This window comes from Terrapene carolina, unplaced genomic scaffold, assembly GCF_002925995.2.
Source record: "Terrapene carolina triunguis isolate 2854851 unplaced genomic scaffold, T_m_triunguis-2.0 Scaffold706, whole genome shotgun sequence".
Classification (NCBI taxonomy): domain Eukaryota; kingdom Metazoa; phylum Chordata; order Testudines; family Emydidae; genus Terrapene; species Terrapene triunguis.
Genome location: NW_020665057.1, coordinates 4,933,851 through 4,949,933, shown reverse-complemented (window position 1 = coordinate 4,949,933; position 16,083 = coordinate 4,933,851). Strand labels below are relative to the sequence as shown.

At 38.2% G+C, this 16,083-nt stretch overlaps 1 protein-coding gene across 1 annotated transcript in view; it reads left to right on the top strand.

The window, feature by feature from the left end:
• COL25A1 (collagen type XXV alpha 1 chain) overlaps positions 1-15,749 on the top strand; it is a 426,642-nt gene extending 410,893 nt beyond the window's left edge. Inside the window, exons 36-38 of the mRNA XM_026659846.2 lie at positions 5,409-5,486; positions 7,884-7,922; positions 10,287-15,749. Of these exons, the coding sequence (XP_026515631.1) occupies positions 5,409-5,486; positions 7,884-7,922; positions 10,287-10,322 (153 nt within the window). The 3' untranslated portion in view covers positions 10,323-15,749. The remainder of the gene's footprint in view (positions 1-5,408; positions 5,487-7,883; positions 7,923-10,286) is intronic.
• The last annotated feature ends 334 nt before the right edge of the window (positions 15,750-16,083 follow it).

Genomic DNA, 16,083 nt, shown 5'->3' with positions numbered 1-16,083 from the left:
AGGTCCTCAGCTGGTATAAATCAATGTAGCTCCAGTGACTCCAGTGGGTCTAGACAGATTGATACCAGCTGAGGATCTGGTTCCTTATAAAGTATGCTAGGGATTGTTTAAAAAATTTACAAACTTTACAATTAAGAGAATTATCTTAATTATTTGCATTTGTTGCTTTTATGGGTTAAAGCTCTTCCCTATAGTTTTTGTAAGCCAAACAATGCAATATTTCTCTAGTGCATGAGAACCATAAAGTGAAATTAATTAGCCTCATTTCACAACCCAAGCTGAGTGATATGCAAATAATAAACACAGTGAAAAGCAATTTATATTTTAGGGCCAGAATGTGACTCTCCCTGCGGCCACAGGGAGAGTTTGCAAAGAGACTTCTTTCGTGCTGCCCACACGGGCTTACAACAAGTGCAGTCTCTCTATGCCCACAGGAGTAGAGGGGCTGCTCCTTCAAAGAGGGCCTGCAAGAAGATATGACCTTGGCCCTGTATTAGACTACAGAGCAAGCAACTTGTGCTGGGGAGCAGAGTACATCATCCTAAAGGAAGACACTGCAAATGATCTCAAAAAATCTTAGCTTGAGTTTTTAAATGGCTTCACTTTAACTATACCCGTAACACTTTTGTGTTCATGTTCCATGGACATTCATGGGATCAAGTTTCACTGGCATGAATGTTCACAGAAAGTGAACCTTAGAGTCACATGAGCAAGTATTGGCAGACACAGAACTATAAATATTACATGCATGATGAGTATTCGCTCCAGAAGTGCCTGTGTATCTTACGAGTCAGGGCACAGAAACAATACTGTTATGGCAACAAGTGCTAATATCATGCCTGTTGTGAGTCATTGAGATATAAGCATTCAGGAGGATTAAACTCTCCATAGAAAGGGATCTGTACAGTACTGCGCCCAGACATTTCTTAAGAGGATTGTGTAGGTTAAAGTGCTCTTCTTTCTGATGGAATTTTTTTAGCAGGGATGGCCAGGCCACCTTGAGTAACCATGTGATCCTAGGTAAGGGATTTCCCAGAAAGCCCAGGGGTTGAGGTAAGAAGGGGAAACAATATATTAAGCAATGACATTCCAAGAGAGAGAGAGGCCCAAGACAGGTGCTTCTTGGTGAAAAGGCAGTGGTGTCTAAGCTGAGTTTTTTGCAGTTTTTGACTACTTGTGTTCAAGGAAATAGGAGGTGTATACATCTTGGAAATAAATTATACTAGAAAACATCTTAGCTTTGCAAGACTGATTTCTGCTCCTAGTCGGAAATGGACCCTCCAGGTCTCAAGATCTGCTATTGCTTGGCAAGAGGAAACAATATCCTGCTATCTGCCCAACCACCCCTGATTAGCACAACGTTCAGAGCAAACAGCCAAAACTTGGAGAGAAATGTTCATGCATAATCGATTAATAGAGTTAAAGAAATTTAACTCCCCTCCCCCAAAAAATAATGTTTTTGGAAAATGGATATGAGGAAATTACAATCTGCTTGTCATTGTTCCAAGATCAGAACAAAGATGCTAATTTTATCCAATACATTTTTCAGTAAGGGCTAAGTTAAACTGATAAATCATTCATTGTAACTTATTTTCTCAGCTGTAATAGTTAGGGTAAGAGAAAAAAAGTCAGAGAGCTGAGGCCAGGTCCTTAGCTAGTGTAAATTAGCATAGCTGCACTGATTTCAATTCAGCTATGTGCCAGTTTACCATGATTTTTTTCACTTTAAATATTGCTGAATGATATTGACTGCTAGGCTGATGTCACAGAGGTTCATATTATTAAATTTCTACACCAAAAATCAGGTTCATTTACAGTGCAGAAATTTGTAGCATAAACATGACATTTTTTAGTGACCAATGACATCTCCTCTTTCACCTATGTGATCCTTTCAAATAATGTTGGGCAGTGCATAAATCTGCAGCCCCTTGGTTCTGATTAAATCATAGACTGGTAATTTCTCCTACAGGGGCTCACTAGCTCTGCTACAGTGAAAGAGAGTCAGTGTTTGCATCATAATTTCTGCATAACTTGGCTGTAAATACATAATTGTTCAAAGCTGTAAGTTGGCGTACAAGGTTATATTCCAGGAGCACTTTTTGAGAAATAGGTTTTTAAAAGTGGTTTGATTGGTTTGTTGTTGGTTTGAATGGTTTTTTTGTTGTTGTTGTTTTAAATTGTATTAATCAAAAAATGAATCCTCAAAAGTCTGCACTTAAATAATGTGGTATTTTGGGTCATTAAAATGGGTTTTAAAAACCCCACTAAAAACAGATGCCAGTAGTTTACCTTTTCTTTTTAAACCCATCTTTTTAAAAGGTATGACATTAACAGTTAAAAAAGGGCAGAGATTGATTTTTCTGAACCCAGGTTAAGACTCGATCTCACAAAGTGCTTAACACCCTCCACTCCAATTGATATTAGAGGGGTGCGGGGAAGTCCAGAACCTCACCGGACTGCACTCTAAGGGCCTAATGCTCCCTCCTGGGTGCTGAGGGGAATCTGTGCCCAGGAGAGGGAGGAGTCTGTGTCCTTCCCGTAATCACATAGCAATCCCTCCACAGGTTTTGGGTTGCACAGGTCTGGAGAGAACAGGAGGGAGAGTAGGCTAGGGGAGCCAGGTAAAATTCTTTGATTCTCCATCTTTAATCACATGGGGAACACACAGCACAAGTTATAACAGCCTTAATCTATTGTCATTTGTGCTGCTCCTCTCTCCTCCAGATGCTGATCCTCCCATTGGGGAAAGAGCCCAGAGTCAGGACATATAGAGGGATCCCTTGAAGCATGGTTGCTGCAGGAGCTGTGCTCCCCAGCATCCATCAGTGCTTGACAGCAATAGTGATGCATGGGGCATTCACACAGATGCTCCTGGACTTCTGGGGATCCCTTGAAATCTGCCTGAAACTCAGGGAAGTGGGGAGTGGCAAGTTAAGGGAACAGCAACTATCCCCCCCCCCATTTTTCCCACCCTCACCCAGTTCATTGAAGAATTAATAGGAGGCTCAGTGAGTTAAAATTGACAGAGGCCTGTTTTACATTTAAAATGTAGGTCGATATAGCTACGGTGCCCAGGTGTGTGAGAAATCCACACCCCCTAAGCACCAAGGATGCTGATCTAACCCTTTGTAGACACAGCTAGGTTGATGGAAGAACGCTTTTTGGCACACAGGAAAGAGAGATGAGGAATTCTGTTCACATGGTGCCATAAATACAGTAGATCTGTCTATGGAAAACTCTTGTTTACATTTGAATGATACAGTATACTGTAGTATTTCATGTATTTTATGTGTTTTCCCTTTTGTAAATGAATTACAGTAAGACAGTTTGTTTCTTAAATTAATCAAGTTTTTGTAAAAAAAAATCATTTTCTAAATGGATTTAATCTTTGTGTTGGTGTGAAACTGGTTGAAAGTCCATTTACTGTACTTCATCCTAAACATGTCTGCCTTTCCAGAGGTGCATTCTTTCCTTCTCCTTTTACCTTCTTTCCTTACAATTCCCTCTGTCTTTTTTTATCTTTTTCCTTACAAATTGAATCCTTTCCACAGCCACAACCTTGAAAGCCCTCCCTTGGTTGTTCTCCAGTGTCATACTAATCTTCCTTTCACTATTTTCCTATTTCTTTGTAATATACCTGGTGCACCCCCCTCTTTTTTATTGTCCTACTCCTTTTTTTTTTTTTTAATAGAAGCAGTTTTGGTTTTATTAAACTGCAAGTGAGCCTGAAACTCATTTACCATTGTGATCAACTGGTGTGAAATCAATTATAAAATTGACTCTCCAAATATCACATACTGCTTGAGGGGAGTCACCCTTCCAGGGTAGGCCTGAAGATTCTTTTTCCATGTCTCATTTCTATGGATTATCAAAAGCTGTGAAATTTGCTGGAAACCTCTCTTTCAGAAATCTTAATCATTTGCTTTTTTACAAAGCAACTCAATGCAAACTCAGTCACCTGCTTAAAGGAGTGAATAATGATAAACCAATGAAATTTTACCTGCAGTGGAGAGGTATTTGGAAATCATGTTTTGAACATGAAATTTAAATGTAAATATTCATTAGCATTTCTAATTTGTTTCTAATTACAGAAAGATAGAGATCACTGGAAAATTTTATAGCACCTCAACATCAAGCAGTTTGGATCTTCTGAGTCATTTAGCAGGGTTTGAAATGAAGGGCCAAATTCTGTTCTGAGTGGTATCCGTGCCATTCCCTTGACTTCAGTGGGTTTGAATGTGGGTAACTGAGGGCAGAATTTGGCCCAGACTCTACTGGGACTGATGCATGCAAGGTTCATTCAGTAAAGGACATGTTGGGACATAGTCATCCCTGCTGTGACTCCACTGAATCACACCGGGAATCAGTTGTTCCCACTATTTTCCCCTCCCATCCCCCCACTGGCAGAAATGAGATTGATCTGTTTAGTTGTTCCAAAAACACCTCTGACTAGAAATTCCTCTTCCTATGTAGCTCCCAAAGAAAGGGACACATTCCGCTTGCCATTTCTGTCCTTGCCCACAGTTTGAATCAGGAAGTCAGCCTATCATTTCAAACCCTACTTTAGGATTCAAATAATTCATAATACTGGCATTAATACAAAAGCTCAATAATACCAACTGATGCAGTTCTTGCTTATGATCATATTATTTATTTTTCCACATAATGCACCATGCAAACCAGAACACAGTGGTAAGTGTCCTTTCAGCCCTCCACTGGCAAAAAAAACCATCTTTTAAACCAATCTCTTTCATTTATATTTTTTTACCCAAAAGAATGAAACATTTGTTTTATCCAAACCATTGTGTCCACAGGGGGAAAAGGGAAAGAAAGGCAAAAAGGGGCCTAAAGGGGAGAAAGGAGAACAGGGTGCCCCTGGATTAGATGCACCTTGCCCATTGGTATGTCTCACTCATGTATTGGAAATCGCTCCTCCTGCTGTAGATTATAACGGGATAAAGCGAGAGGAGAGGAACAAGCCACAGCTATAGTGTAACCTGGTATCATTCAAAGGGTTTCCTCTCCTAGTCTGCAAATTCCAGCATGACTATTTTTTGTCCTCCTAATTTGGTTTAAATTACCAGTTTGGAGATCTTAAAAATGAATGTCACTTATGGAATATTTTTCAGGGAATGCGCTGCATAGACATTCTGGCTACTTGTACTTACCTGTCAGTGTTCTATACAGATTGGAAACCTGTTGTACTAAGTAGTTCTTTCTTGATTGGAGGGTCATTTAAACACTAAGGTCTTAGATGTGAGACTGCACCTGGGTCATTTCCACACGGGTTTTAATCACTGCTGCTGTAAGCTTGCTCCTCTTGGTCTCTTTTTTTTTTGGCTCCAGCTAAATCAAATACCAAAGACACTTCTTTGTCAGTAACGTTGCAAGTTAATCTTTACAAACAGGGATTCCGTGGAATTAAGGGGGAAAAAGGGGAGCCAGGCCAGCCAGGCCTGGATGGGCTGGATGCCCCTTGCCAATTGGTACAGTATTTCTCTTTCCTACCAACCCTGCATGCGATTCCTTTGTATATAGTCAGTCATTCTCAGTGTAAAGTGGTGTTTTTCTGAGCGGACTTTACATTATCCACCTAATACATGCATGTGCATGAACAAATCAGCTGCTTCAGCAATCATAACCGTATCAAGAAGACACATTCTGTCAACACCTGGAACCTAACACCCAGCATTTTGCTCCCACATCACATGGTAGTTTGAGTGTGTTCTTCCAACATAATTTTTCCCTCAGCACTGTTTGTTTTTTCCCCCAACAAATGCCTTTTGCCTTACTCACTAAGAATGAAATACACCTCTTTGCAGAGAGCCCCACAAGGACCATACATTATTTAAGTCCCACAGCGTAAGTGGTGTGGGGACCTCATGCTGGCCCTCTGCATAGGAGTTAGTTTCACCCTAACCTGCACCTGAAATGATTCTGCACACTTGACTCCAGCTGAAATCAGTGGGAGTTTTGAGTGCATCTTTTTTCAGGATTGAGCCAAGATGACATTTATGCAGAGAATGAGATGAATATCAATCTGTCAGAGTTAAATCATAGAGCTTTGCAATAAGCAAAGATATGAGTAAGATCTGCGGGATGAGGCCCTATGAACAAAGTTTTTGGGATTGGGCCCATAGATCAGAATAGTATTTAAATTTGAAACACAAAACTTAGATGAGCTTTGTAAGAAGATAATGGTCTGCAGCCCAAACCCTCACTGTCTTCGTTATTTAACGTTTTCAATTTAATGGTCTTTCCTTTGGAACTTACCTCCCTGCAATACACACAATACTCCCCCACTCTGTGTTAGCATGAATTCAAGTTCCCCCCTATACTAAAATTCTACTTGTTGACCCTCTCCCTTGTACCAATCTGGCAACACCGATTTTTTTTTTAAATCTAAGTACTCTTTATTTTTTCCAATTAAAATTGAACAGTACATACACATTTCCGAAAAGACTCAAGATATAGGTGTTTTTAATTGTTGGCAGTTAAATTTGGTCTGCATGTTCTGATATTGTTTGTTAGCTAAGCACGATTATCTAAAGATGAATGTTAAAATTAAGTAGGTTTTATATCAAGTACAAAGTTTCTAATCTAAATTGTCAGTGGAATTTTAATCTGAAGTACATAGTCCATGTTATATTTTGTTTGCTTCTGATTAATGATAACCATATCTCATATTTTGTTGGGGGGTAATCAAGCATGCCTTCATAATTAAAAAATGTGTTTGTCTTTGTAGTATCATTTATATCTGGAGAACCCTTACACCATTGCTGTGAAAAATGTTCTTCTATTGGTGGGATAGATAGACAGTTATCAGAATAAGCTTTTAAACAAACAGCACTGTTTTGTGTTCTAGAAAGCAGGTAGTTTTTGCCAGAAAAATAAATAAATGGATAGATAAATAAAGCCACACAACACACAAACACTGTTTCTCAGAATTGTTAGCAGATAAGAAATCAAGTATAAAGTAGTATTGCCTTTAAGCTAATAAATGATTGGGGCCTGATTCTCCCCTCATTTATAGTCCAGTTCTGTGAGGTGCTGAATTCCCTCGACTCACATTACAGGATCGGTCCTCTACCCCAGTGTAAATCAGGAATAACTTCATTATAACCTGTGTATCTAAGATCAGAATCTGTCCCATGCGCTAAATTGGGGACACAGAGGTTTTAAGCAAGAACAGAATACAGTGCTGGGAGTGTATCTAAGTGCTTGTAACTAGCACAGTCCAAGTTACAAATAGCTTGTCAGCCATATGTTATCCATGCTCCAGAATAGTCAGCTTCTACCTTAGTGCCCTGCTCTCATGGCAACTTTCCCCACTGATTTCAGTATGAGTAGGTTCAGTCCTTTAGTTTTCATTTTTTAAAGGTAAGAATTAACGTGTACGAAAATATTCCCATATGCAGTTTGGATATAAATAGCCTGTTAATGGGTTAACTTTGTACCAGGACCACAAAAACAGTAAACGATACACTATGGCTGACTGATCGGTGGCTAAATGTCCATGACTTATGAATAATAGATACAACTTTAGATTAACATATAATCTGCTGGCAATGAATCCAGCTCAACTAATTTGACCCCTGATAATGTTGCTATGACAGCAAAAATATAGCAGTTATGATTTAAAGTTCTTACCATGATTAGGCACACTGTAGTTTGGGATTTGAATTTTTTGGAGGGGCAGGATTGTATGTATTTACAATGTGAGCGCACTCAGCCTGTATTGGATGTTGGAATTTTCCTCATCTTAAGTGACAAAAGTATTAGTTAGGAAGTGGGAGCTATTCATTAGCTAAGAAGGCATGGTTGTTTCATCAGATATACTGTCAGGCTCATCTATGCACTTTTTATCTTTCTCCTTGAAATAGGGGCCGGATGGATTACCAATGCCTGGCTGCTGGCAAAAGGTAAGACATGCCAAATGATTTCTGCATAGAGGCACCATCCCTATTCTTTGGCATAAGAGAACCCTTTTGACCTCACACCCTCTGATTTCAGTAAGAATAGCTTACAGATTTTGGAATACACAGCAGTCCAAGTTATAACCTCTTCTCAAATATTATTTGCATGATGAATTTGTAATATGTAGGGGTTATAACAGCAACTGATTTATGCAGTATTTGAAAACACTTGGCACCTGAGTTGCTGGGAAGTCAAAGACCATCATTCTCCTTCACAGGGAGAGCTACATCTCCTTCAGCCCCGGCAATGAGCTGGGAGACAGTATCAGACCTGCCCATCAGTGGTGTGGCAGAGTCTTTCCAAAATGTTCATACTGATCTATCAAGCTTAGAGTCTTCTGGATTATCCAAAGGGACAATGCATCTTGCTTCCTGTTTGCCTCTTTCCCAACCCCCAAAGTCTGCTGTTGCATTTTATTACTGCTTGCTGCTGATTTTCAGCAATGCTAAGTAATAACGTTGTTACTTTGCTAAAGATTTCTGCTATTGAACGGTAGAACTCTGACAGTGCTAGATTTAAAAGCCTCAGCATTCAGAGCAAATGTATCAGTGAACAGATATTTATTCCTCTCTGAATACTGATGCATGAATAAACCATGTGTGAAATCCTGGCTGGGTATGGAAAAAGTCTCATTGACTTCAGGGGAGCCAGGATTTCACCCCATGCATTTTTCAAAAGCTGATTCTGGATAGTTATGGTCACATAGTAGAGTCTGGCTAATAACGAAAACAGTTGAATATTTTATTTGAAAGACACCAGCTAGCAGGTGGAGCTGTGGGTCAGGAGGTGAGTTTAGCCCTCACGCCAGGAAGCAGGTATGCTGCCAGTAGTAGGTGTGCTGCGTGGCAACAAATTACAGATATAAATATAAATAACTATACAGCTAAGAGGAGCCATACACACCACTCACTGGGCAGCAGCCTACTATGGCAGCTTGCACTGAGTTGTCCTGCCTTATAAAGCGGGACATCATACATCGTCAACAGTGAGCTGCTCTACCCTTTCCCAACCTCAAACCAGCTACTGCAGGGCAGGATTAGCCCTATGTGCAAAGCCTAAACAATGTATAGGTTAGACTGAAAATAAAAATTCTACTTCTACGCTGGAAAACGTGTGCGGAAGTGTAGCTATATTTGTAGAGAAAGTCAGTACACCTGCAGCTTCTCTTTAACTAGTGCCTCCCTTGACAATTTAGAGGCACTATTTCAGTTGTGGCTCTCAAAACAGGCAAAGCTATTCAGGAGCTGCTGTAGTACTTGAAGTATTTGTTACTCATAGCTGAAGATGACCAGATCTAAAATTGATGGTGGTGTTTACACAGCTACCCATCTTGTTGCTAGAGGTAAACAGGAGTCACTATTTGCTTCCCGGGATAATAAGCATTGTTTTTCTTCTCAAAAGAGGTCAGTATCTGCCTATAATTCTTTAGGTAACTGAGAATTGAAGTAGATATGCACATTAAATCAGTGATTCTTAGTTTCCCAGAAAGTTATTCAGAGGCACTGGCTAGAAAGTTACAGATATTTGTGACCACATCGCTGAACAATAGTTTAAAAAAACCCATAAGTATTATAGGCATTTTGGAAGCACATTTGTGGCTAAGAGAATAAAAGATGTTTGGGGTTCTGCCCTATCTTTATATACTTGGAATAGACGTTTGGCTACTAGATTACTAACCTGGCCAATTTCTCTCTTTTTGTCTCTTTGCAGTGATGAATCTAACCTTAGAAGCATGAAGTTGTGTATAATGCTCCACTTTTTGTATTTATAGTTGAAAACAGAAATTTTATTTTACAAGTCTGAGATATGTTTACATGTAGCTGCTTCTACTTGTTTGCAGTAGTCCATGTGTACATTTTCTTCACTTACATCTGCAGTTAGGCAATATATATAACCACAGGAGAAATCTGCAAAAATAAAGATTGGTCTCTCTATAGAGATATCTATACAGAGATAAATCATGGAGATTTAGTTTTTTCTGCGAGTTCTCTTATTTTTGGCTTGTGAACCTGCATGGACAATGGGTGCCATGAACTAGTTTACATGAAATTGTGACCAAATATGAGCTAAATGCTATGAAATGTACTGTACCAACTGCCATTGGAATTTACTGACTTTGCTTCCATGTTCATCTTAAACACTATCACTGATTCATGCCATCATTCCTGCTTGTACAGACTAAAAAAAAAAAAAAAAAGCATGAATTGTGTGCCAAACCTGCTTGTTGTGTGATCACTCCACATACTAAATGGCTGCTCACTGTGACCTTTGATCCAAACTTCTGAATTATTTCCTTTTGTTATCTCAAGGGAGTCACACCGTGGCTTATTGCCAAAAAGAGATAAAGCAGAGGAGATTAGAAAAAGGTCTTGAATTTTTGGGAAACAGTTCCAACTGCAGGTGGACGGCTTCCAGTTGTGTGGGTCATGTGACCCCTTCCCTTGGTCAAAAAGGGGTCATGCCTGTTGATCAGCATCGTTTTTTCTTGCGCTGCTCACTGTCACGAAGACATTCAAGATAGATGGGTTTAGATGCCAAGTGCTGTCAACTGTTTAACCAAGAAGGAAAGAAGTTTGAAGGAGAAACCAGACTTCCTCTGTGGGCAGTTTGAAAAGGTTGCAAAGATGCCAAGTGGATCGTTTGACCGCAGGCCCCATTTGAGATTAGAAGTTTCTCAGTCTGATTCAAGGATTGACACAATATGTGCCCCACATATTGTATTTTTGGGTTGCTAAAGGAAAGCATTCTTGGCAATGGGGAGTCTTAGAACACTCTCTATGGACTAATGAAACTGATCGGATCTGTATGTACTGTAGTGTGGGTTTTGGATTATCCAATTTAAATTACACAACTCTTGTATTTTATGGGGGGGAAATGAAACAAAATTAACCATAGCTTTCAAAACTTGCAGAAGATTAATTTCAGTAGCCTCTTTCAGATTTGTTGTGACAAATACTTAGGCTTTGAAGGAAGTACTTCACATCATGTGTTCCTATTGTTTCAGTATTATCTATTTTTAGAGTCTTTGAAGCCTTTAAGTTGGAAAAAAGTTATTTCATTTTACTTTCACAAGCTGATTTATTCACATGTTGTTTTTTTTCTACAATTGCAATGATTTTGCTGGACACGGTTACCCAAAGAATGTAGAAAAGGAGTGAGCCCAAGTGATTATCATGATATGGTAGTCACAATACACTCTATAAGGTGTAATTATTTTTCCATTTCTGATCAAATGACTAGTACACAAGAGAAGCAGAGACTGTTTTGTTTCGTTGCATTTTGATTACTGGAAACACTGAATTGGTGCATACTCTGTAGTTTGAGCCTCCCTGAGAATTTGTTTGTTTCAGTTACAGTTTTGAGTCTTCATATGGTGCATTTGTGATCAGATTAAGAGATTAATTTGTATGAAACAGTTCTGTATTTGGTAGATGCAAATTCTTTTTAGATCTATTCAAATAATTGTGCATATTGAGATGATCACAGACTTTTAATATACATTTCTGAGAGTTCATTTTATAGACAGACCAAAAACAGAGTTGCAGAAAAAAAGTATTTCTCCACCAATGTGTAGGTACCCTGCCATTCCTGGAAATATGCATAATTTGCTGCTCAGTGGGTTTGTAGATCATCTGGAAGTGGGGACCTATCATGATTTCACTCTCAAGTGGATAGTTACTACCACGTTAGAATCTCAAGTCACTAGAACCCACACTGTAGGCATTTCTTTCATTCTGCATAATATTTTATTGCCATTTCAATATATCAAAACCATGTCAAGAAAATAACTTTTCAAGGAGAGAGAGTTAATTTTTTTTACTTCTATAAAGATGGCTTCTTACATAAGTCTCCATCTTAGTTTCCTACAGAAAGCCAGTTTACGGGTGCAATTGTTTTTTAAAAAGCCCAGTGATGTTTTGCTAGAAATGGATGTTTTACTCTACTTAAAAAGTGCTAACAACCAACACCACCAGCCTGATCTTGCAATGCTTGCACAGACTTGTTATGTACTGTTGTAAGTCTGAGTGTTACAGTAATGACTTTAATGGAAGTTTCACCCATGAAGGGGATTACAGGATCAGGGCAAAAGCAGCATTCCACCAGGCCACCTTCGAGTTTTATTCTGGTTTCTTGGGAAATAATTCAGGCTGTCCTCTGAACAGGAGAGAATCCTGTCCATGTCCTAACATGACACATAATGGCAAAGTGCATTATGCATATGGGGACTGGAAGTATCATCTTTCTGTGGCACACCAATTTTCTGTGGCAAGTTATTGGACTAGATGGTCTATTGTCCAGTGCAGTATAATTTCTATCTTCTAATGAGAAAATTTGCCCAGTTAGCTAAATTACCTATATACATTAAGATAAAGGGTAATAATAGTATGGAGTCAGCTAGTTTTAGTGAAAAAATCAGGATATGTACATGTTCTCCCTAACATTCTATGTTTGCAGACTAAATGAGGAAGGTTAAGATCGTGTTAGCATGCTGAATATGGTAGCAAAAACTTGGAATTGCCCATGAAAGCAAGTCATTTTAAGGAGTTAGCACCAAGCTAAAGCACTATTAAATCTGTGCTGTCCCTTCTCACCCCAATATATTTTGCAGTGCCTGATTTGACATCAACTTTAAAAATCCTATTTTGTAAACAAGAAAAGCATGAACCTTAGTTCCTATACTTTTGTTGAGGCTTACAATCAGTAGTGTGGAATATCACAGTACAAATAGTTCTGTTGATAGTACTTGATGACTTAAACACAGGGCAAAATTCAGCTCTGGTGTAAGTGTGCGATAGTCACTAACACAATGACCCACAGAATACATACTGTATATATGTAAACTTAAAAACAAAAATAAGTAACATAAATTGCTTATTTTTGCTCACTCCAGCTAAGAATGCTTCTGCTGTCCATGAATGGGTGTCTTGGTTTTTGGCTAATGTCAGGAAAGGATCATTCCACTGAAATAACAGGATCTTATTAATAGACATGCAGTGTTATCAATATAACCAGTCAGATTAGAACAGTAATATATACATATTAAGTGGTATTGAAAAGGTGCCTACAACATGCAAAGTAGGGGTGAATCTAGAAAAGGTTAATACGTAGTACAGACAAAGTAGCTCAAGTTGAATATTTCATAATGAAAAGCACCCTCTGAAGACTTGCAACATATTTGTTTAGTTTAAAGACAATTGGTTTTGGTGCTATTATATCTTTTTTTTTGGTTTGGCAATGCAGCTTTGGTTTGAACCACCTGTTTTATTATTACATTTTAGTAGCATTCCTCATTTGCTTTGTTAAATTTTGTGAATATGCAGAAACAGTGGTTCATCTACCAACCTTTTCAGCTGTAAAAATGTATAGAGGACATGAATTTACTTAGGTTCTGTATCCCTCGCTTTGTTTTGTGATTATTTCTTGTTCCTTTGTTTAGGATTTTCAGTATTTGTTTGGTACCAATCTTCTTATGTATCTTTAACTTAAGTGTATTGCAGTCACATTGAACAGTGGCCTTTTGTCTTCATTTTCATAAGCTAGTTGGGGAGGGAGGAGGATGTTTTGAAACCTCATTTTTACAAAGTAAAGCATGAAACATTCATTCTCGGTATTGATAAGTTATTTTTCTTTTAATATGTTTTTTTAAATGTATTGGTGATTTTGATGTCACTGTCTGACAATCTGGTGAGGCAGAATGACTCTGTGCATCCAGCTGTTTATATGTGTTTTCTCTGTATACCATAGAAGTATTCTTGAAAAGTTTGAAAGAAGTCAAATCAGCATGTCTGCATCCATAAAAAGAAGCACATGTGCTCTAATAGCTTAAAACGGGTTATCTTCAAGAGTCAGTGTTATATACACTGTGAAAAATTGAAGCTTTATCATATTGCATACACACAAATTAGGTACTGTTGTGTATTTGTTGACTGATGATGACACTGGGACATACTACAGCCCTGCCTCTGGCAGTCCTTAACTACTTAAGGGCAGGCACTGTGGTCTAATGACTAGAGCACTGGGCTGGAAGTCAGAGGAAATGGGGCGAAATCCTGACCTCATTGAAGAGAATGGGAGTTGTTCCGTTGACTTACTCCAGGGTTTCATCCCTGGATTCTGTTCTCAGCTGCGCCACTGCCATGCTGGGCAAGTCACGTCACTGTGTGCCTCAGTTTCCCCACATGTAAAATGGGGATCATGATACTTCTTACCTCCTTTGTGAAGTGTTTTGAGATCTACTAATTACAAGTGCTATAGAAGAGCTAAGCACTATTAATCATGAGAGAATATCCATTGGCTTCAATGGGACTGTGGCTGCAGGAACGATCTCACTTTTCTGAAAGCGAATAAAGTCCTACAGGACATGCAGAAGTTGACATTTTCTTTCAAACTTCCTTACTTCCACTACTTGTCCATCATACATATGTATTTGTAAATCTGTATCTTTACATTTTACCCGAGGAGAACACTTCGGTTTTCACAAAGGAAAAAAAAGTCTCTCACAGAAGTACTGATCTTTGCAAAGAGACACATCAGAAGCAAGCATGGAGTTTGGTGGTTGTGGATACTGATTCATTTTCCTGGGGCCATTAAAATAATACACCTATCATCTGATTGCTTTCTTTCATATGGCAACTTGTTTTTATGAATCAATGTTACAGTAATGTGAAAACAAAGATTCACTCAAACCTTCTGTTATTGAAGTATTTTACATGGTGGTTGGATTCATGCAAACAAGTGTCTGCCACCTTCATATCTGATAGAATTCGAACATAGATTCCACTTCTTTTGTGGAGTAACATATTAAAAATAACCTTCTGGAGTGTTGTTTGTTTTGTAATTTTAAATATATCAAGTTAATGCTGCTTAGAAACAATTGTCTTTCTTTGGAGAGCGGGGGCCTTACCCAACTGGGACCTTTAGTGTTTTATTTGTTTAACCAAGAAATTATATGAATTTCCCAGATACCATTGGTACTTGCACACTTCTCTGAAGTATTATTGAAGAGGTTGGTTTGTAGAAGAAGAATGTTTTACATATTGTTAACATTTATGTGAATATTCTTATATTATTGTACATGTTTGGGAAAATATAATACCATACAGCCTAGTAACATTTTTTTAAAGATGTATGTATCTGACTTTTTTTCCTTTGCAAAATATTATATATTTTTATTTGTATTTTTTACTTTTTCATCTATAAGTGCAGTTATTTTTGTATTGCAAATGGTCTCTTGTAAGTACAGTAGAGGAGATGAAAATGCAATGAAAAGTAATTTGGCAAGAGTTACACTGCTTTTGGGAAAACATTGGGTCAGTCTCATGTAATCAGTTCTGCTACAACTATTTGGAGTGTCTTATCACTGTAAATAATGGCACAAAATCTGTTTTGCCCAGTAGTGTAAATAATATCAATGTTTAAATAATCCATTTTAATTTGTTATTTCCACTTTATTGTGGCCTCTGGTTCAAACAGCATGGTTTTGGTTTCCTTTTGAAAGTTTCTCATTGGTTTTCAGTTTTTAATATTATTTTGTTTTGAGTTTTGTACTTGGGTTTTTGGTCCTAGCTTGTGAGAAGTTGATCTTCGGAATTATTTTTACACTATTTATGACTTATTTTCATAATGTAAAAAGTGTGTAATTATTAAAATATTAATCCAACCATTGATGCTGATTTCCATAGTTATAAAGTTCTCAGTGTTGATGCAAAAATTTGTTCTAGTGTGTCTGGAGTGAAAAATGTATGTACAGTGTTGTGACTAACTGTAGCGTGAAATACAGTGCCACTTCCTCCAGTTAATATTCATACCAGCTCCAATTCCTCTTACATCAGTGTTTCTCAGCTGGGGGTTGTGACCCACAGGGAGCCATGAGGTGTTGAAAAATTTATTACAGTCTAAACCAAAAATCTTGTTTTCCCACACCGTTATTTTTCAAGATCAAATATTCCCTGTCACTCTCTCAAAACACAAATGAATTATATGGGTTTATCCTTAATAGATTGTTGTTGTTTTTTAACTTTTACCGAAAATTTAGGGCAGCGATACTCAGACTAAGGCTTTCAAGCCGCAAGTGGCTCTCTAATATGTCTCCTACAGCTCTTTACT